This window comes from Coenobita brevimanus, chromosome 22 (genome assembly GCF_032717465.1).
Source record: "Coenobita brevimanus isolate Jiangsu-jjx chromosome 22, ASM3271746v2, whole genome shotgun sequence".
Taxonomy (NCBI): domain Eukaryota; kingdom Metazoa; phylum Arthropoda; class Malacostraca; order Decapoda; family Coenobitidae; genus Coenobita; species Coenobita brevimanus.
In genome coordinates, this window is record NC_136975.1 from 40,242,551 (window position 1) to 40,264,330 (window position 21,780).

The 21,780-nt window shown below is 40.3% G+C and overlaps 1 protein-coding gene across 1 annotated transcript in view; it reads left to right on the forward strand.

The window, feature by feature from the left end:
- The window catches only part of LOC145392389 (protein FAM76A), a 43,757-nt gene that overhangs the window by 2,261 nt on the left and 19,716 nt on the right, over positions 1–21,780 (forward strand). Inside the window, exons 2-3 of the mRNA XM_080266791.1 lie at positions 1,712–1,776; positions 15,314–15,530. Of these exons, the coding sequence (XP_080122917.1) occupies positions 1,712–1,776; positions 15,314–15,530 (282 nt within the window). The remainder of the gene's footprint in view (positions 1–1,711; positions 1,777–15,313; positions 15,531–21,780) is intronic.

Genomic DNA, 21,780 nt, shown 5'->3' on the forward strand with positions numbered 1-21,780 from the left:
AGATAAATAATCTATCAAACAGTACCAAAGTAAGGATTGGAGGCAGCCAAGGCTAGGTGTGGAGAAAGCGACATTGTTGCATTGGTTGCCAAAAAATCTTGAAAGTTATATCCAAGATTTAGTAGAATATATGATGATGTGACCCTGACATCAATTTCTCTGCAAAGTTACCTTTATTCCCCAAGACAAACCACAAACTCACTCCTCTCTCTCCCCCAGAAAACCATGTAGCAGGTATTTCGTTTAAACTATGGCCAGATGTTTTCTTGAGAAGTTAAATTGTTTCCTGTCGTTTCAGATAAAATGTAGCTGCCTCTTTTTAAAAATTTCATTTGCTCTTCTTTTAGTACGAACATAAAGGAAAGACTGACGAAGAGAGTGTATGTGAGTGCAAAAATATTCCACGGCCAAATATGCCACGGGAAATTGGTTATATCGGTATAAATTGTATACCATCATCTTCGCTGGTGTTTATAGTGTAAGATAAGCTAATAAAAACATAGAAAACTGATGAGTCAAAGTACTGTACAGAAATGCAGTGAAAATAAATAGTGTTCAAGAGTAAAATTTACCTTCATATAACTTTTCACCATCCTAATGCAAAATTTTGCCAGCACCTTCCAAGAGTTAAGCACATGTCTAGATTCAGAATTTCATGAGCTTTCTCATGGTCACTTCAGAGTTTTGATAAGACCAATAGTATTTGAATAAATTGCAAAAAAATGGAAAAACTCATGAGTCAGTGCCATCAGCTCAAAGGAGGAGAGGGACTGGGAGTGAGGGTGGAGCTGGGAGGGTATAGAGGAGGGATTGGAGAAGGGGAGAAGCAAGGCTGTGGGCAGGATTTTCACCTTTCTCTCACAAGGTGGATAGACGCTTGTGGTCTGTTAGACACATGGTGGCCATTTGGAGACAAAACTACTGGTGACCAGGCGACTTTGGACGTTTGGTAGAGAAGCAGACGGCTGCTGTCACCAAACATGTACTCGTGGTTTGTAGTCTGTGTTCTATGCATGGTGGCAGTTAGGAAAGACTTAGCCCAGTGGCTGTATGACTTTGGACATTCGGTGGGGTTGCGTACAGGCGTTTTGGCACCACTTGTGGGTTACAGTCGTATTTTTTTGGGTGCTGGAGGTTCGTTGGGAGTGATTGGACCAGCGCGTGACTTTGACCATTCAGTACAGAGGTGTATGGACATTTTATCTCTGGTTGTGGGTTACGGCTATTTCCTGGTCACAGCTCGAGGTTTTAACCTGTTGGCTGGCTGGCCGAAGTTCTTGGGGACTTTTAGGTCCAGATAATAGCAAGTAAATTCGGATAATGGTTTAATAGAGCCAAGATCCTGTATCTGGGTACTGAACTGGTCCAGATGCTGGACATCTGGATAAATGAGGGGTTACTGTATACGGTACTGTGTATACTGTACAGTATAGCCTATATATATAGGCTACCGGTATGGACAGAAATAACATCCATCCATCATCCAATCCTACATTGCCCCATGAGGAGCATAGGAGCCTGGGCCTAGGCAGTTGGTCCTGACATTTAAGATGAGACTGACCAGCCTCACTCATCCCTGAGTGGCATTACATGAGCAATCAACCCCAACCAACCCTTGGATATAAACGTCTTGTCATATTTTTACTATAATGAATAAGTTATTGGAAAATTTCATAAAATGGACGTTCATACACTGTATGTTCTTTTTCAGGAGTGCAGAGGTTCGTTTCCTATTGTCAAATGCACATACTGTCGCAGTGAATTCCAGCAAGAAAGGTAAGAAAGGTTAAGTTTATTGTTAAAAAAATAATCCGTCGAGTTAGTGTCCTAATGTTCCATTGCAGATGCATATTTGGTGCAAGATAAAGGTTTGACTACAACTGTGTGTGTGTGTTGGAAGGAGATTTGTTGTTGCTGTAAAATCCTTCCTGTGAGAGTAGTAGCATGTATATGAAGGAATGGGAACAGCGTGGTGCTTCCTTTTGTATTGGATCATATATGGACAAGTGTGTTACTGTGTTTCCATGTCTTCATATTCTCCATTGAGAACTGAAGATTTACTTACAAGTGAATGGAGTTGTCTTGGGATAGCTACCCAGAAAACAGTTCTCAGGTTTGATATATGGATCTGTATGGATTTATAGAAAAAGATTGAACTTAATCCAATGCTTGGTTGTTAATTAATCAAGTACACCTTGCTAAGCCAGTAGAGAACAACATTAGAGAAGGCGGTAGCCTCTTAATCCTCTCCCATATTAGTACTGTTTTCACTAACTCACAAAGTAAATAACATTGAATCTTTGACAATCAATGTAGAGCAAAGCAAGATCTACCACTAGTTAAAATAGACAAACAGAAAAGCATTGTAATGATATCTCAATAACCATGTCATCCTCTCAACTTACAAGCTGCCCTTATCATCCTTGCCATATTTTTCTGGTGATATGTATGGAGGTAATACTACTGACCTAAATACCAAAAAAACTCTCCTTGCCAGACTCACAGGACAGTCTGATAGTGCATAAATTGTAGGAACATGTTCAAGAAGTACAGTACAGTATTGCACAGTACCTCTGCATGACTGTAATGCAGCCTCTAACACCATGGAACTCTTACTCACCTCATATACAGTACATTTTTGTGACACAAACGAACCTTAAATGTAACCAACAAAAGTTCTCTGGTAGCACCTTTATGAAATGCCTGGATTACTTCAGTCCATTGGGTTCACACTCGGGTTAGCTCAGGAGCCACAAAACTTTTTACAAACTACTTTAAGAACCTTCCATGAATTGTCATCAGATGTCTCTCTAGTCCCCATTGAGCAAAGATCCCCTCCTCCTGAACACACACACACACACATGCACATATTCTACTGATAGAATCTCAGTAACTGAGGATTTCTACATAAGCAATCACCACGCACCTTTTTTAAAGGTGGATGAATTCAATTAGAAACTGTCCCTATTAAGAATTATAGTAGCAGTAAGAGATACAGATATAAACAAGAAGTGGTGCCAAGGCAGCACACCTGTCTCCAGCAGTCATTTTAGTGTTGACATAAGCACAACTAGATAGCTTGTCAGAGATGTAACATATCAAATTGTATGCCCATGTGAAATTTTAGGCCCGACCCCCCTGATGTAGTAAGACATGTTATAGGATGCAGGTTTGAAAGATGCATCATTAGGTTTTGGTTTCATGTCTATCTATCTATCTATTGCCAGACGCCATAATCCTGTAAGGGGTGGCCGTTTGATATTGAGTTACTTGTTTTATGGAGGGGGGCACTAAACCTCCACCAACCCACTTGTTGACACGTAGGGAGCACGTATGGTTTGGTTATATGGTTACCACCCAGCATTGTAAATGATTTCTTGGCTTACAGGAAACCATTTGGCTTGTCACTCAGTGTAAAGCCACCATTATATGACAAATTTGAAAAGAGTTATGACGAGAAAAATGTTTATTGGGGGAAGGAGGGGCGTTACAGCCTGGGCCTTGGCCCAAAATGTAATCAGATTATCAGACGGTCATAGCCCATCAGCCCTGTAATTTTAGACAAAATTGCACCTGTAGTTTTCGTGTAAATTGTTAATGGGCAGACTGACAAACCGAGTGAAAACCCCTTCAGGGGCGGGGATCGGTAACAAAGCATTTGATGAAGTAGCATGTTATATCTTTAATAACCAAAACCAGAACAACAGCTTGCATGATAATGACCCCCCTGCCCCCCCCCCCTCAAAAAAAATAAATAAATAAAAAATAATTGTCAGCAACTTCCTTGCAATTGGGCAAAGCCAAGTCCTTTTAGGCAGTCATCATATCCTGTTCTTCAACATCATACATGTTCTTCTCAACTTTGTAAATCTTATCTCAGGAAACTTAGCAGTGCAAACACAGCACTTGCTTCCCTGTGATGAAACCTCATGCTTGTTACTACTGAACTGTTTATCCACCTGAGTCACTTGCATCCCAAGACATGCAGTATTTTTCATTTTGTTCTTGCATCCACCAGATTATTTAACTTACAAAGGACCTGTATTAGTGAATGGGTTAATGAAGGCTGTATCTGGCTCCTCCAGTTTGAACCCTCCGAAGATTAACAAAATTGTCTGGGAATAGAAAGAATATGATATACATGACATCCCAAACTGAAGGATTTACAAGAGATCTCTCAGGGAAGAGGTTGGAAATGGTTTCCAGGAACACCTTGAGTATGAAGAGGTTTTAAAATTAAGGTTTTGACTAGAGCCTGAATAAAAATATTATCACAATGATGTAGTAGTTGCAGGCACAATTCAGCAAAGTTGCCCCAGGATAGCTGAACATGTCTAGCACAGTGGATGTTACAAAACAAAAAAGAAACAGCTTTACCAACCGATTTGATCTACTGTACATTACTTTCACTACTGAAGGAAATGAATCTTGACCACAAATCTGTGTCACACTTTAACCAGCCACTCCTTTAACTGGACATGCAAAATTCTTGATTCACTGGATCTACACGTGACTTTTTCTTTGTTCACAAACGGCATCTCCAAAGGCCACCTGTAAGCTCAGTGTACTGAAAACATTTACAAACCTATCATTTGCACATCTTCCTCCTCCTCCTCCTCCTCCTCTGCACCGTGCAGTCCCCCTTTTGTCTATAAGACACCCCATCTTATATATTTTTCAATCTCCCCAATGCAAAAAAGGTAATATCAGCGCAGATTAGGATCTGCACAGGTAGCCCTGAGTTAACGGTCATTACTCTTACTCTCGACCTGTGATGGGCTGTGGATTACTGAGGGTCCCTGTTAGTCAAGTGACCACCATTTTTTTTTTTTTAAATGTACCAGGGGTCACTGCTTTAAGAGGAAACTTGTGTACTTTTCCCGCATAGGAGAGTTCCTTGTCTCAGTGGAGTGAACGGAACTAGAGCCTGATTGACTGCTGCCTACCTTAAAAGCGCCAGGCAAGGCTGCCGCACCACCCCTAAACATCCACACTGTGCGCTGTGTAGTTTCCATGTTATGTCCAAAGACGCCCCATTAACTCAACGTATCTATTTATAATGTCATGCCGTAACCATTAGTTTATTTGATTACTTTCTCTTTCAGGTTACTCAAATGGGTAGCTTATAGACAAAGTATTATAGAATGTGACTTTTCCTTTCCAGTATTTCCTGTGAAATTTCCATGTCAGTTTTTCCATACTGCATGGTGGTTTTTCTCACTTTTTCCTGGAGAGTTTGGGGGTGAGGGGAGCCTTCTTGCTTTACTATCCTTATCCTTCAGCATGTAGAATTAGATCTTGTAGTGATAGTTTTCTTTGTAACAAGCAGCCTCGAGAGGACCATAAGCTCTGTTGCTGTTTTACTTTCCAATGTAATGTAATTCCATTGTAATTCCTCCTCCTCCTGCTTGTTCTTTTCTTCTTCTTCTTCCATACTGTGAAGAGCATTTTTTTTTTTTTTTTTTTTTTTGTCCATTAACTCAGTGGTTCTTAAACCTTGTTTCACCCTAGTATCCCCAAGACATACCTAAACTGCAGCAAGTGCTTACACAATGAAATCCAAGATGGTGTCATGAAGGCATCATAAAATTGTTTGTAGTTAGCAAGAATAAATCAGTATTGAACATGTTACCAGTTTGAAGGGATTAAACAAAGTCTACCCTTACAGTTATACCGTAACACAGACTTCAGGTACCTTATTCTCACATCATTACTAAAGATCCCATTTATTTGCTTCAGTCCAATGACATATTGTTTTTGTACATTTGTGCCACCTCTAGATAATTTGTCATTACTAGGGAAAGATATAGTGAACAGGTTAATGGCTGCAGTTAAAGTCCTCACATTCGACATCTGGTCTTACGGTATTTCCGGTCTTTCGGTGGTTTTCATAAATATTCCCAATACAAAAGTTCTCTGCTCTTCCGGCACATATGCTGAGCCGATCAGCCAATTTTGTGCTCTGGCATTAGATCTGGCACTTTTCATAATAATTAGCGCCAGTAAATATTAGGTTTCCTTCTACATCTAGCATGTTTTGAAGTCCAGTTTAGCCCGAGAGTTTGAGCAGTTCACCTATAGCTTAGCGCATTTTAAAGTTGAGCTTAGTGCTTTTGAAGATTTCGGCTTGCCAACATTTAATGCGCTGTCAGCCATCGTGACTTATGAGTGTGATGAGTGTGTGACTTTGTGAGCAGAACCTTTCCAAAGTTTGGAAACTTTGCTGTGCTATTTTACGGTCATCCTCTCGTTCTTGTGTTGCGCCATGGCCTGTGCTAATGGAAAGCCTACTGGTGTCGTGAAAAAATGCACCCGTAAGGTTCTGACTGTCACCAAGAAGATTGAATTATTGAAAAAATTGGAGGCGGGTGTTCCTCCTAGGAAAAAGATAATGGAAGATTTCGGTGTGAGCTCTTCAGTATGTATGACCTTAAGAAACAGAAGGTTGATTTAGTGCTTAGGGTTGACCAGTAATACTTACTAGACACTGTGATTGCATTGGGGTGACCGAGCATGATTGTTAGAAAGTTTTTGGCAGGTTTTCCTGGTCATTTAGCAGTTTCTGGTCTTTTGGCACCTGCTTGGTCCCGTAGATGCCGTGTGAGAGGGTTTTTACTGTATATAACCCCTTTAGTTCAGAAAGTTTCTCCAAAGCTGAATAAAGCCATCTGAAGGATGCAAGAATTAAATGAAAATTGTTATCAGAGTGAAGGAGTTAATTTGGCCAGAGTCCACAGCCCTTCAAGTTCATGTCTCTGTGAGCCAAGGACCACAAAAACATTCCGTTGGGATTTCTGGTTCACCTTGCAGCTGAATAAAATATTTGGGTTTGTGAGTCTGAATGGGATATATGTGGATGGAATAATGAGGAGGAAGTGATGACAGCAATCATAAATACTGAAAAGGGTAGCTAACATGTGATGTGTTGTCTGTGTACTAATGGTAAAGGTTTGATGGAAAATGAAAAGAAAAAAAGAAAAAGAAAAGAGTTAATTTTAGTATACACTGTAATCCCTCGATTATCCTACATAATAGAGCCAAAGGCATATCCGGAAAATTGATCCATCCGAATAATGGGACTTCTCCCTTGGCCCCCCTTCGTTCATAAGCTGACTTTGAAAGTCATTGTAAAAAGTCATTTCAGCACATCGTACAACATTTGTTCCTGTTGTTTAACCCGCTGTATCCTGGCCAATTTTTCACCAATGAACCCCCCTTCCCAATCCTGGCAGATTTTCATTCCCCCCCCCCCCAAATCTCTGCCTTTTATAAGAAACATTGGAAGGAAAAAAAAAAAAAAAAAATGCTCACCTGAGCATAAGTGCACTATACAGGTGTCCCTCCGAACATCTGGTACCATCTTCTCTGGAGCCGCGGTGCTGTTGTCGCGTTTTCTGTGGTAGGGATAACTATTGCAAACCACTCAGGATTGGTAGATATTTGTTCATTTGATATGAATTTATATGTCGTACAAGAATATATTGGTTTTCACACAATAATATAGGCAGTATAAGTGTTGTTTCACCCACTGAACACATCAACATACCGCACCTTCCTTGGCAATGTTGCCTCCTCATCATTTGTGCTCATTTCTTCCTCCGGCGCCACGTAATCTTTTTCCTTCACATTGTCATTGATTGGGGAATCACTCTCGCCTGTGAAGGCATCAAGGGCAGCTTGAATTTCGTCATTGGAGAGATCGCGGCGCGACATGTGTTTACTGGCCAGGTCACTGCTAACAGGTGAGTTGCTGAGACAATGGCGTGCTGGGGTCACATGGGGTCAGGTAGTGTCGCCACTTGGCAACTGGTAGAGGAAGGTCTCCCACATATGCCTACCAAAAATCATCTGTGAATCTTGAAAAATGTGCAAATGATGGACCTCGCAATTGCAGAACATACTGGTACGTCGTCAAATCTCAGGGTGAAAAAAAGTTGTGATGTACCGATACATTGACGGGATGCAGTGGGTTAACACTACTCTGTCTGGTTAAGCAGACCTATAAACCACAGCCAAGCAATTACCATGGTTCAGCAGACCTATTAACCACAGTTAAGCAGTCACCACAAGAGGGCCATACCCTGCAGTGCCAAGAAAAAGAGATAAAAAAAAAAAAAAAATGGCTTCACAAGAAAAATGCAGTGGGCACACTGAAAATAATGGCAAAATGGAATAAAATCATGGTAAAATAGAACAAAATCATGGTACAGTACAGTAAGCTAGAATAAAATCGTCAGCACTCACAATTTGACCATCCTGCATCAATCTTAGCCAGGATCTCCCGCTTCTTCTCCAGAGTCAGCACTACCCTTTTCCTTTTCACTTGTGGGGGCCATCATCACGCACCCTAGGCAGAGGTATGCAATAAATAGCAAGGCCTGAAGCAGGTAGGGAACAACCATAAAAGCCACCACGTGCGCCACCCGGATGCAAGCATTTTGTCTGGATAAAATTGAAAAATGTATGAATGATGGTTTTGAACAACGAGATCACAGTATCCGGGTAATAGATAGTTCGGATAATGGATGTCTGGATAATCGATTGATTACTGTACAGCAGCCTACTGTAACTGGACACCTGATGACCTTGTGGGTTAAAGCACACCAACCAGCTGTGGTCCACAAGAGTTTAAATATGAGGAGTGTAGGTTTATTTAGTACATACAGTACTTAAATATCATTCAATGTACACTCACATTAATCCCAAGTCTGTCGTACTGGTACTGCCTACCTGTTAGATGGGATGCCTGTAATGTGGGAGATTTGGGAAAATTTATCTTCCTCACTTCAAGAAATGTCATAGAAAAACTTAATGTAATTAAAAATCTAGTGGTAGGTGGGAATGCACACCATCCACTCACCACATGTAGTGCTGCTCTCAGGTGACTGCCCTTTCTTCTCCTCCTTCTATCTTTCCTTCCTTCCTCTTCTGTCAGTCTTTATGTCATTCTTTCCTCTTCCATATGCCTATGGGTGACTCTGCACTCCTTCTTCTGTCTTTCTTTCCTTCTTTCCTCTTCCTTCTCCCTATGTGTGACTCTACACTGAGTGACAAGCCAAAGGGTTTCCTGTACACCAGGAATCCATTTACTGTGCTGGGTGGTAACCATGTAACCAAATTATGGCACTTGGTGACTTAGTGGGTAATTAAGGCACTCCAGTCGGATAGAGCCTGGGCAAGGTTATATCCGTGGGGTGGTTGGGGTTTATTGCTCACATAATGCTACTCAGGAATGAGTGGCATTATGTGAGCACTAAATGCCAGGACCAACTTGCCTAGCCCTGGGTGCCTACAATTCTCATGGGGCAACACAGGGTTGGATGGTGATGATGATGAATTAAAAAGCTATACATCAGTAAGTCAGTCTTTCTACTTGTTCATGAAACAAACTGGAAGACTCAGGCGTCTTCATTTGCACGTAGTAATGAGTTAAAGACACTTTGTTTTGAGACATCTTCAGTCATCAGAGCGTGTTTTAGCCCATTAACACCCAGATGGATATGAAATATCTACCACCAAGCACCACATGAGACAAGTTTTTTTTTTTTTTTTTTTTTTTTTTTTTTTTTTTTTTTTGTGTGTGTGTGTGTGTGTGTGTGTCCGACTCTGGGCAAAGGCTTCAGGGCCTATATCTCAGGGGCAGTAGCCCATCCCAAGGCCCAGTAGTCCTCCTACACCTCCACATGTCACCACTTTGGCGCTAACACCCACCGTCCATACTGAATACATGCTAGGGCTGTCTCATACAGGACTGGTGTATTGGTATTAGCGGGGGTATTTTTACGACATGTCAGCGGGTCATCTGGTAGATCAGGAAAGTCTGCCTTTTATGAAATTCAAATCCTTAAACTGTTCCCTGCCCCAGCCGGGATTCGAACCTGGGTCCATCAGGACTGCAGGCCGCCTCTCTACCGATTCAGCCACGGTTGCTTCAGTCTGCCTCTTGCTACTCACCAAACAGGCTGGTATACATGTGCCTCTTGCCTTATTTATATATATATATATATATATATATATATATATATATATATATATATATATAGGTAAGCCCTTAATTCACGCGAGGGTTACGTTCCCAGACCCTTCGCATATGTGGTAAATTCGCGTATGTTCTGCCCTTGTGTGCACATAATAATGCATGTCTACTAAGTATATTACATCTGAATAATACTGTTTATGCACTACGTACACCTTATAAACTAGCAGAAAGTATGAAAAACAACAAAAATGTAAGAAATTTAACACTGAAACCTGACAAGCACAGTTGTAGGTGGAGACACTTCAACAGTCTGGTGCACAAGCCCTCACTCCTCCCATATGCTACATTCTGCCTTCTTTATTGTCCAAACAGTTGACTCGTCCACCCCAAACATACGGTTCCAAGCCAGTTCACAGGCGTAGGTGGAGACACTTCAGCACAGTCTGGTACACTAGCCCTCACTGCCTCCCGTATGCTACATTCTGCCTTCTTTATTGTAAGAACAGTTGACTCACCCCAAACACACGGTTCCAAGACAATTCACCACGAAGTCAATTCACCATCAAAACATGGACGATTTCCTGTCATTCTATAAATATACTTTTTATTAATTAATTAATACTTTAGTAACTAATTTTCAGAGGGATTTTATAACTCATATAAGTAAAAAACTAGTGTATTGTACTTGCATAATAAACTGGTATGTAAATAAATGATGGGGAATCATCCTGACGGAGAATTGTCGCCAACATTCCTCCATTAAGTTTGTCCAACACTTTAACTTTCTTTGTCAGCAACATCACTTTACTAGTCCGTTTTGATGTGTTACCACATGCATCACTAGCACTACGCTTAGGCCCCGTGTTGGCAGACAAGGCAAGCAATCACTGGAAGGCAGAAAAATAAGCCACAAATAACAATTCGCAAGTCACACATATTTCGACCGTCGGATTCAAACTGACTGTGTGGTGCGTGGTAGACCGACCTCCCACACACACACACATACAGTATGTATGCACACGGGCAGCTGGTAGGCATTTTTATATTTTATTTATTTCTCTTGTATATTAAAATTATTTATTTGAATACTATAATTTTATATTTTAATTATTGTATGAAAAATTCGTGGATAACCGAAATCGCGTGAAAAAAGTTCGCATGAATTAAGGGCTTACCTGTATGTATATATATATATATATATATATATATATATTTTTTCTCTTAAAAAACAAATTGATCAGCATTGAGAGCTGCCATTAGGTGACCAAGGCCGACGGATGCAAGCATGTTGGAGCCTTTATAAACAATACAGTATGATTGGAAGGCACAACAGGCTACTAGAAATGCCGTCTGTGCCACAACAAATAGGTTAAATGTCAAGACTGAATGGCCTATCTCTGGGTTTCTGTGATCCAAATGAGGTGAGATAAGATTAGGAGAGAAACTGAGAAGAACTGCAGTGCAGATAGCTCTGCTTGAAAGTGCAGTTTGTATATTGGTAGTCTTTATGAAAGTGGAATACAAGATATGAGAGATCACTTAAGCGTAGAAGAACAATTGGAGACCGTGGAAGGATTGTATTCTAAAAGATTGGTTAATTGGTTTGGATGTGAAGGTACAAAGAACCCTTTGTGAATGTGCTGCTGCTGGCACTCGTTCGTAGCCTAAGTGGAACCAGGACAGTAGTCCTAATGGACCCAGGTTCGAATCACGGCTGAGGCAGGGAATAGTTTAAGTTTAAAGATTTGAATTTCATGAAAAAGCAGACTTTCCTGATCTACCAGAAGATCCGCTGACTTTCGTAAAAATATCCCTGCTAATACCAGTACACCAGTCCTGTATGAGACAGCCCTAGCATGTATTCAGTATGGCCAGTGGGTGTTAGTGTTGAAGTGGTGACATGTGGAGGTATGTAGGAGGACTGCTGGGACTTGGGATAGACCCTAAAGCCTTTGCCCAAAGTTGGACAAAAAAGAAATAAATAAATAACTTTGTTGCTTCATATGTGAACCTTCTGTTTACCATTTGGTATTATCAGTTGTCTCACAATGTTAGAGGTTTAAGAAGGATGGTGAACAAGTGTTGGAGAGTGCTGTGGTATTGTGGGATGGAGAATGAGAGATATGGTATTGTAACAGAAAACTCATTCATAACACACACAAGTGTTTATATACATAATACTGTACTGTGTTGCAACCCCTCTTGCCCTGTCATTAAACATATGAAAGGCAGTAGAAATGAATTCCCTTACTAACATAACTTGTGTGTGTGTGTGTGTGTGTGTGTGTCTATGTGGGTGGGAGGGTGGGTGACTGGTGCAGAAGGTGAGATGTGTGAATACAGGGGGTAGGGTTCCTAGAGGCAGACTAAAAAAAGACCTGGGAAGAGGTCATACAGTGTGACATAGGAGATAAAAGACTGAATAGGGAGGCTACCAGAGATCGTGCAGCATGGAGAGCCTCCTTTAGGTGACCAAGGCTGATGCATGCAAGCATGATGGAGCCTTTATAAATGAAACAGAAACAAAGCAGTTTCTTATGTCAGAAATGTCACTTTTTGGCATGATGTAGGTGCATACTGCTGATGAAGGTAAGAGAGGTGTCTCATGAGTAGCATTGTCTTAGCTTTTACTTGTACCATTATACAGGCAGTCCTCATTAAACTTAGTTTTATTTTTAAAGAATATCACAACTTTTTTCATACAGCTGGCTCTGTAACCTTGAGGAAATTTGCCAGTCAGGTATAGAGATTGGAAAGGAACTTTACTAAGCAGTTTTTCTGTGTTTTAATGATCCCATGATAGCAGAAAGGACTATATAAAAAAGGTGACCTAGGTAGGACCAACTGTCATTTATGTTTTTAATGAACTTCCGTTTGATATATATTCTTGCCATCCATTTATTCAGTGTAGTGCTTCTTCAGATGGCCACACCAAGTGACCAACCATATGGTTTCTTGTAGTCAAGGAAACTGTTTACAAGAGTACTTGGATGCCAACAATCAAACCAGATGGATGCCTAGTGGGTAGTGGATCGTGTCACTCCAGGTATACTGATGAGGTCCTTGAAGATTCATGTTGTAAGGGTGGTTGGAGTTTATTGCTCACATAATGACAATGGCAAGTGACTGGTCACTCTTGCCTTAACCCCTACACCGCGGGCTTGTTTACCAATGACTTGCGTGTGCCGCGGGGTTATTTGGGCTCCGACAGACTCTCAAAAAATATTTGCCAAAAATCAGTTATTAGTCCTAGAATAATAAAATTACATATGCTTATGGCACATACCTTCAGCTTTCTCGTGGAATGATTGTTGAGCCTTCGTCGGTTACCGTAGGACTTGTGGAGACCTCTGAAGTAGGGTAACGAAGTCTCCACTTTACACTTCCCGACGACCCGTAATATGATTACCACAGCCAGATACAAACACTATAAACACTATTCTACAATTTTCAAGTAGTTTGGGATCCATACTCAAAAAAAAAAACACTGTGAAAGCAATGGAAATTACGAGCGCGTCTGATCGTCGTACTGGCACTAGTTCGCTCTTGGTAGTCTGTCATTTATTATTCATAAAACCCCTCACACTTTATATTTCGATTACTGTATAACACTTATATATATCTACAGTCTTTATCCATAAGTTTCCTTCAGTAGTATTAGTTTATTGTCACTGTAGCGATTCAATTTCTTTCAGTAAAATACGTAGCATTCACTTTCTCTTCCTGTATACTGTACTGGCATTGAGAGTGAATGTCACTTTCATCTTCACTCTCATAACTCATAGCATTCAGACATGCTAGAGTGAAACTTTCACTTTCATTACTCCTAGGGTATATACTCGTATTCTTATAATACTACTCATTTACATTTCTATTTACGTTCTCTATTTTATTTACGTTATTTACATTTCTATTTTATTTACACTGTGTTGTGCACTGTCACTTGAAATAACTTATAAAACTATTTTCCATTGTTCACGTATATTTACATTCATTACTTTCACTTGCTGTTTACACATTATTTACACATTATTTACAATTCCACTTGCACTGTTTTACTCAATAGAAAGATCGTAGTCACTCTTTTATCAATTGTCAGCCCTTTACCTCTTTCCACACGAGGTTTAGTAGGGGGTAAAGGTCACAGGGCCATTTGCATGGGGGTGAAAAAAGGCCTTGAAGTCAGCAAGAAGAAACATACGTCCTCTCACTTCGGAAGATGAGAGTGAACTGATAACGGAGGACCAGCATGGAGGCCTGCTAGGGGTTATTCAGAGTTACCAATATTACTTCTTGAAACAGCTAAGTCTAGCACTGATATGATTGGCAGGAAATCTAGACAATACATTATAAATTTGGTAGTTCCAGGTGAATGTAAATATAACTTAGGCTTCTCCCTTCCCTCCTTACATGTATATTTATTACGAAAATAGATTAGAGGCCTACTTAGGAGATATATATTCAGAGCTACCAATGTTATATCTTGAAACAGCTTTGTCTAGCACTGATATGATTGGCAGGAAATCTAGACAATACATTATAAATTAGGTAGTTCCAGGTGAATGTAAATATCACTTAGGCTTCTCCCTTCCCTCCTTACATGTATATTTATTACGAAAATAGATTATACGGCATATTTCAAGGGGGAAAAAATAGCGAAAATTAGCGAACGAGTGCACGTGAGGTGTTGTCAGGTGATAATTAGCCAATTCCAGGTGTATGGCACTCTCACTTACCTTATTTCTTTCTTGTATATATTATTTGGTATAAGAATAGGACATAGGGCTTATTTCAATGGATGAAATCAGTGAAAAATTCCAGGGAAGATTTACTTAGCGTAGCACGGCCGGGCAGGTGAGAGGATAGGGTAATGGAGGGGGGGTAGGGAGGGGAGTCAAGAACTGAGAGAAATGGCTAAATTGTCAACAATGGATGGGAGTACAGATGAGATTAGGAGTGCTGACTAGTGTTGGACATTGGCAGTACTGATAGATGATACAAGCCCCCACTTGGAAGCCCGGGTGAATTCAAAATAACACAATCACAAAAGCGACGCCCCGCGGTATGATCCCTTGCTCCCAAGCGTCACGAAAGTGACCCCCCGCGGTTAAGGGGTTAAATATCTAGACTGAGTAGACAATCCCAACACCTCTGCACTCTAAATGGGGGGTGGGGGGGAATTAAGATTCGGTGATAGATGAACAAAACATAATATTCCATTGTAGAGAAGGTCACTTTAGTGATTTTCTTTGCTTTCTGTATAGTATGCTGTTTTAATACAATGAGGGTGAGTTTAGTGTTTTTCCTCATTTTCTGTTTAACATTTTCTTGCAGTAAAAGCAGCACGGTGACAATCTGCAAGAAGTGTGAATCTATGGTGAAGCAATATGGGAAGCCATCAGCATGTGAATACTGCAATGTTATAGCCGCATTTATTGGCAACAAGTGCCAGCGATGCACCAATTCAGAACGGAAGTATGGCCCACCTCTGTCCTGTGATCAGTGCAAACAAAAATGTGCTTTTGACAGAAAGGATATTGACAAAAAGAAGGTTAGTTATGTTGTAACATTTTACCATTGTATTACCCCCTTTACATCTATATATCTATCTATGCTGTATATATATATATATATATATATATATATATATATATATCTCCATCCGTCCATCGTCCAATCCTACGTTGCCCCATGAGGAGCATAGGAGCCTGGGGCTAGGCAGTTGGTCTTGACATTTAAGATGAGAGTGACCAACCTCTCTCATCCTTGAGCGGCATTACATGAGCAATAAACCCCAACCATCCCTTGGATATAAACCTTCACCAGCTTAATCCAATTGGTGCACAATAATTACCCAATAAACCACCAGGCGCCAAAATTTGGTTATATGGTTACCACCCAGCATAGTAAATGGTTTCCTGGTGTACAGGAAACCGTTTGGCTTGTCACTCAGTGTACCCATAGGCAGAAGGAAGAGGACAGAATGAAGGAATGAAAGACAGAGGAGGGAGTGTAAAGTCATCCGTAGGCAGGAGGACGAGGAAAGAAAGGTAGAAGATGGAGGAAAAGAAGGATGGAAGAGAGGACAGGGCAGACACCCGAGAGCAGCACTACATTGAGTGAGTGGGTGGTGAGTGCCCCCACCTACCACAAATTTATATATATACAGTATATACATACATACGTATATATCAGGGCTCTTGTTTGGCGAGCCACAGCTCGCAAATGCGAGTAATTTTTCCCTTCGGCAAACAAATTTTATATGTAAGTTGCCTTTTGGTGAGGAGAAAATACATCCACTTCAAAACCCAGTAAACTACAAAATAAGTACTGTATTTCGCGGCATGTAAGACGCAGCATTGTGAAAGACGCACCCTAATTCTGGCAGGGCAGTTCTGTGAAAAAAAAGTTTGCCCCAACCAAGACTGCAGTAAGGTTTCTTGATAAGAGCCATTACCACACAGATACACACTCACCTTTCAGAATCTATTCATTACTGATCATCAGCCTTTGGTTTCTTTTTTTATATACAAAGAATGGTACAGGAAAAGAAAACAATGCCCCTTCTTGACAAAACGTGACTGATATGAGCCACTATCACTTAGATACAACACTCACCTTTCAGAATCTATTCAGTACTGCTCATCATCCTTTAGTTTCTTCTTTTATGTACAAAGAATGATACAGGAAAAGAGAAAACAAAACCCCATCTTAACAAAACGCGACTTCAAACCACGAGGCCATCTCAACTTTGTTGATAAAAATGTATCAGTAAACTGATCTAAACACTGTTTTTAATATTTTATTAATTTTTAATATTTTATTAATTTAAAACCACAAATGAAGTCAATAAACTCTATTCTTTCATTCACTGACGAAAACATAAAATACAATGAATGTTCACATCAGTTCAATTATCCTAAAAGAACCCCGTCATATTCCACACCTGTTACGGAATTTCCTCACATTGCCTTGACTCAAGCACAATATCAGACGACTACCATCATTAATCATGCACTCTAACTAACCTGTAATTACCTCCACAAATAATATAAAAAGGTAGCACTTGTAAATACACAAATTACAATGTTTTACAACCAAAGTTCAATATAGCAAGGCTGCTTGGGAACAGGATAGACAGCTGTTTTTACTCTCTTCTCTCAGTATCACTCCGTCACTGTCAGCTATGTTTGCCTTGCAGCATCAACAATTAAAAATGTATGCTTCACTGATCATAATTTACTATAAACATTCATTTCAAAACATACTATGGTGAAAACATCCATTGTTACACGTTGTTGCCTCCCAGTTGCTAGACAGCAGTCTCTACCCCTTCCTCTCAGTATCACTTCCTCACTGGCAGCGATGTTTCCCTTGCAGCATCAACAGTTAAAAGTACGTTCTTCACTGATCACAATTTACTAAAAACAGACATTCATCTCAAAACATGTCGAGAATGGTGAAACTATCTCTTAGCAACACTGCTGCATCCCAAGCGCCAGACAACTGGCTCAACCCTCTTCTCCCAGTATCACTCCATTACTGTCAGCTGTTTTCCTTGCAGCATCAACAATTAAAAATGCATATTTCTCTTACCAGAATTTGCTAAAAACAGACATCCATCTCAAAACATTCGAGTACTGTGAAAACATCCATTTTTGGTCTTAACACTGCTGCCTCCTAGTCGCTATGGTACACACACACACACACGCACACATGGACACACCACATGCAACATTCGCTCACCTCTGAAACATTTACATCAGTCCGTTTTGGAGTACCCAGTGGCTTTATTATGTGCCAAAAACATCAAAATGTATTTGGTTGTTCAATATAAATATCATCACTTAAGGACATGAAACATCTCAAACAATTTATTCATCCAAACATCGTCAGTGCAAGACTAAAGGTGTACAGCACCATTGATCCTAAATTTTCCATGGTTGCATCTGTCATGATCACCTAAAACCTATATTCACTTCATATTACTGACATGGTGAAAATTTCACTCGTCTTCAAATCCTGAGAATTCATCACTACTTCCCCCGAGTCCTGAAGCATCACTGGAAGTCATCACCTCAGTCATCATCACTGTTTCACTGTCACTTTCATACAGTAAATGGTCCTCAGTACCATCCATTGAATTGCTTATACCACACTTCATACGATTTTAACTTGGCAATTGTTTTAACTGAGCACAGGCGATATTCAGACTTGGGGCATTTGATACAGCCCACATTAACCTCCTCAGTACATGTTTCCTGAACTGAATAAAATCATATGGCGAGCATGAATAAACTACCCTATAAAATACATTGCTGGGCTGAAGGGATTATAATAAGCGGATTATCAGTTCCCTAGCCTGACTCTTCCCACTTCTACTTCCTTAACTACACCCACACCAAACTCTCACCTACACCTTAGGATTCTGGTCATTTCGGCCGTAACGTCCAAAATGGCAAACGATTTTACAACCTAACCTAACCTAACAAATTTGGACGTTACGGCCTAAATGATCCCCATTGCCGATCATGAGAGCTTTGCTTAGGCAGCAGAGATGCAGAGAGTGAATGTTGTCAATCATTCTGATCGCTTCGTCTGCTAAGAATACAGCAGAAATGGCGGACGCTGATATGAATGCCCGTCAGGCACTGCTATTTCAGATATTGCATCAGTTATGCTACTCAGTGAATTTTATCCTATTTTCATAACAAAATACTGTAATTGGGTGTGCCCTGAGTTGCATAGACATTGCTAAAGTACTTCACTTAGCTGAAAAAGTGAAGCTGTAACTTCGTTAGCTTGCTAGAGTAGGGTGTACGCTAGACACTAAACTGCTAAGTTGCTAAACCGCTAAACCCCTTGACGATATTGGCCAGTTGAGCTGAAAACAATCCCGTGAATGCTTTGTGTTCTTGAACTTGCATGTTTTAATATCTGCTGCATATATACACTCACAAAATATCACAAAAGTAACTGACCTAATTAGGGTTACTGAATTTCCATACGTGACGAAAGTCTGTTTTGATGACTTGGCAGTTTCACTAGCCAGCATCTCTCCAGCATGATTGCTTTGCTAGTTAGTGAATGGATGGCAAGCAAAGTGGTCATGATTGCCTTTCAGAAGGTTAGCAGACAGTTCACCAGTGAGCACGTTAGCTTGCTAGAGTAGGGTGTACGCTAGACACTAAACTGCTAAGTTGCTAAACCGCTAAACCCCTTGACGGTATTGGCCAGTTGAGCTGAAAACAAACCGTGAATGCTTTGTGTTTTTGAACTTGCGTGTTTTAATATCTGCTGCATATATACACTCACAAAATGTCACAAAAGTAACTGACCTAATTAGGGTTACTGTATTTCCATACGTGACAAAAGTCTGTTTTGATGACTTGGCAGTTTCACTAGCCAGCATCTCTCCAGTATGACTGCTTTGCTCGTTAGTGAATGGATGGCAAGCAAAGTGGTCATGATTGCCTTTCAGAAGGTTAGCAGACAGTTCACCAGTGATCATGTACGTTAGCTTGCTGGAATAGTACGGATGCTAAACTGTTAAATTGCTAAACCGCTAAATATCTTCACGATGTTAGCCAGTTGAGCTGTAAACAAACCTGCGAAAGTTTTATGTGTTTCTAATCTCGGGTGTTTCTTAAATCTGCTGCATATACACACTAGTGTATATTATTTTTAACAATAAAATCAAGTCTGCATACTGTAGAAAACACCTGTGGTTGCTAAGCATTGAGATGATCATCTTTATAAGAGTTTCTTCTCAGTGAAGCCTAACTAACCTGCCTTAGTCTAACGTGCAGGACGCATGGAGATATTTTAAGGTAACTTTGAGACAAAAAAGTGCGTCTTATATGCCGCGAAATACGGTAAATCTCACTTAACTGAACAGAAAGGCATGTTGTGATCGATTATTAAGTCTTTCCTTGTCGCCACAGTGAATGTTTAAAACCTCATTTAATGATTCTAATCATCACAATGTGTTAATAAATAAATATATTTGTTGCTCATAGAATATTTCGGCTCATAGTCAGTTTGGCTACTAAAGATTAATTTGGCTCTGAAATCTCAGGAGCCAAATGGCTCACAACCATTGGCAGTTAGCAAGAGCCCTGTATATACAGGCATACCCCGGATTAACGATCTAATTGGTTAGGTAAAACCCCATCGTTAGGCAGGGTATCATATATTGGGGTACTTTTAACATGCATTTCAATGTGGACCGTTTACCAGCCTTGGGTTTCCCTCCAAACCAAGTCCAAAACCCACCTAGATGAGCCCCAAAACAGGTTTAAAGGCAATCTAAGTGCCTAACAGCTGTCAGTGATGCTAACCTGTCAGTAACTCACCAAAACCAACAAATCAGATCTGAATATCGTCAAATGTAAGTCTGGAAAAAAATCAAGTTTAGTAAATTGTACCCCAATATGTACCCCAAAAAGACAATGTTCACCCCATGTGTGGCTAAAACACATTAATCGAAGTCTAAAAGCAGTTTATAAATCAACCTAAACACACAATTTTAGTCTGAAATATCATCAAAATCGGTAAGAAAAATCAAAACCCATCATTAAACTGGGGTTTGGCCATCGTTAGGCGGGGTATGGTGCAATTTCTACTCCCATCGTTAAGCCGGGGTATTGCATCTAGGGGTATCATATATCGAGGTATTACTGTGTATATATAAATATATATATATATATATATATATATATATATATATATATATACAGTAATCCCTCCAATATCCGACGTAATAGAGCCAAAGGCATGTCCGGATAGTGATCCTGTCCGGATATTGGGCCCCAGCCTCCTGGACTTGTACTTATGGACCCTAACTCAGAAACACACCTATACAACTCCCTCTGGACATGCATTGCACCTATTTAAGACCCAAATCACACCAATACGGGACATAAAAGACTGAAATAAATGCAAAAGAACCATAAAATGGGGTTTTAGAGGTGAGTTTATACAATATTAAACATTCTGGGAACTTATAAGTCCCTGGCTCCTGGACTGGTTTGAACCGCCAGTTTGCAGTCCACAGTTAATCCTTTGCACTCTAAATTCTAATTTCTGCACAACACTGTAAATTCCCGTGTGTTCTAGTGGTGAGGTATTGCAGTTTATTTACTGTTTATTCACAAAAAACAAGCACCTGTGGCTTGCACTGCTATAAGCATCTGCTCTCGATCAGAGTTTGGCTGTGACTGTCGATGATGGCGGGGTAACAGAGTTGCCAGATCGCAACGGCGACATTACCAATCTCCTCAACTTTCATTACCAAATTTAACTTTTCATTACCAAATTCGTAAAGCTAGCATTTATTCTTCACTAATTATATATACAAGTGGAAATACATGTAATCACTCTCCTTATAATTAACACCATGTTGATTATTTTCACGCTATGTAGGGTAGCAGATTAATAAGAGAAAGCAAACAATCCACCATCTCCATCCTGTGTATCCTCATACATGTGAAAAATCCATTTGGTAATGCATTATTCTGATTCATTACCAAACAAATTTTTCATTACAAAATTGGCCGACACTTGGTAATGAAAAATACCAAATGGCAACCCTGACAGGGGAGGGGGGAGAGGGAGGAAGGAAGGGGTGAAGGGACCATGGTGTAACAGCCGTGTGGCGCCATGCAGCAATTTCAAATTATGGGAGGGAAAAAAGTCAGATTTTTTGGAATTTTTTGAGGTTTTTGGCCCATTTTGGGAATATTGGATCCCGGGACGATTATGTCCGGTTAGTGGGGATGTTCGGATATTGGGCGTTCGGA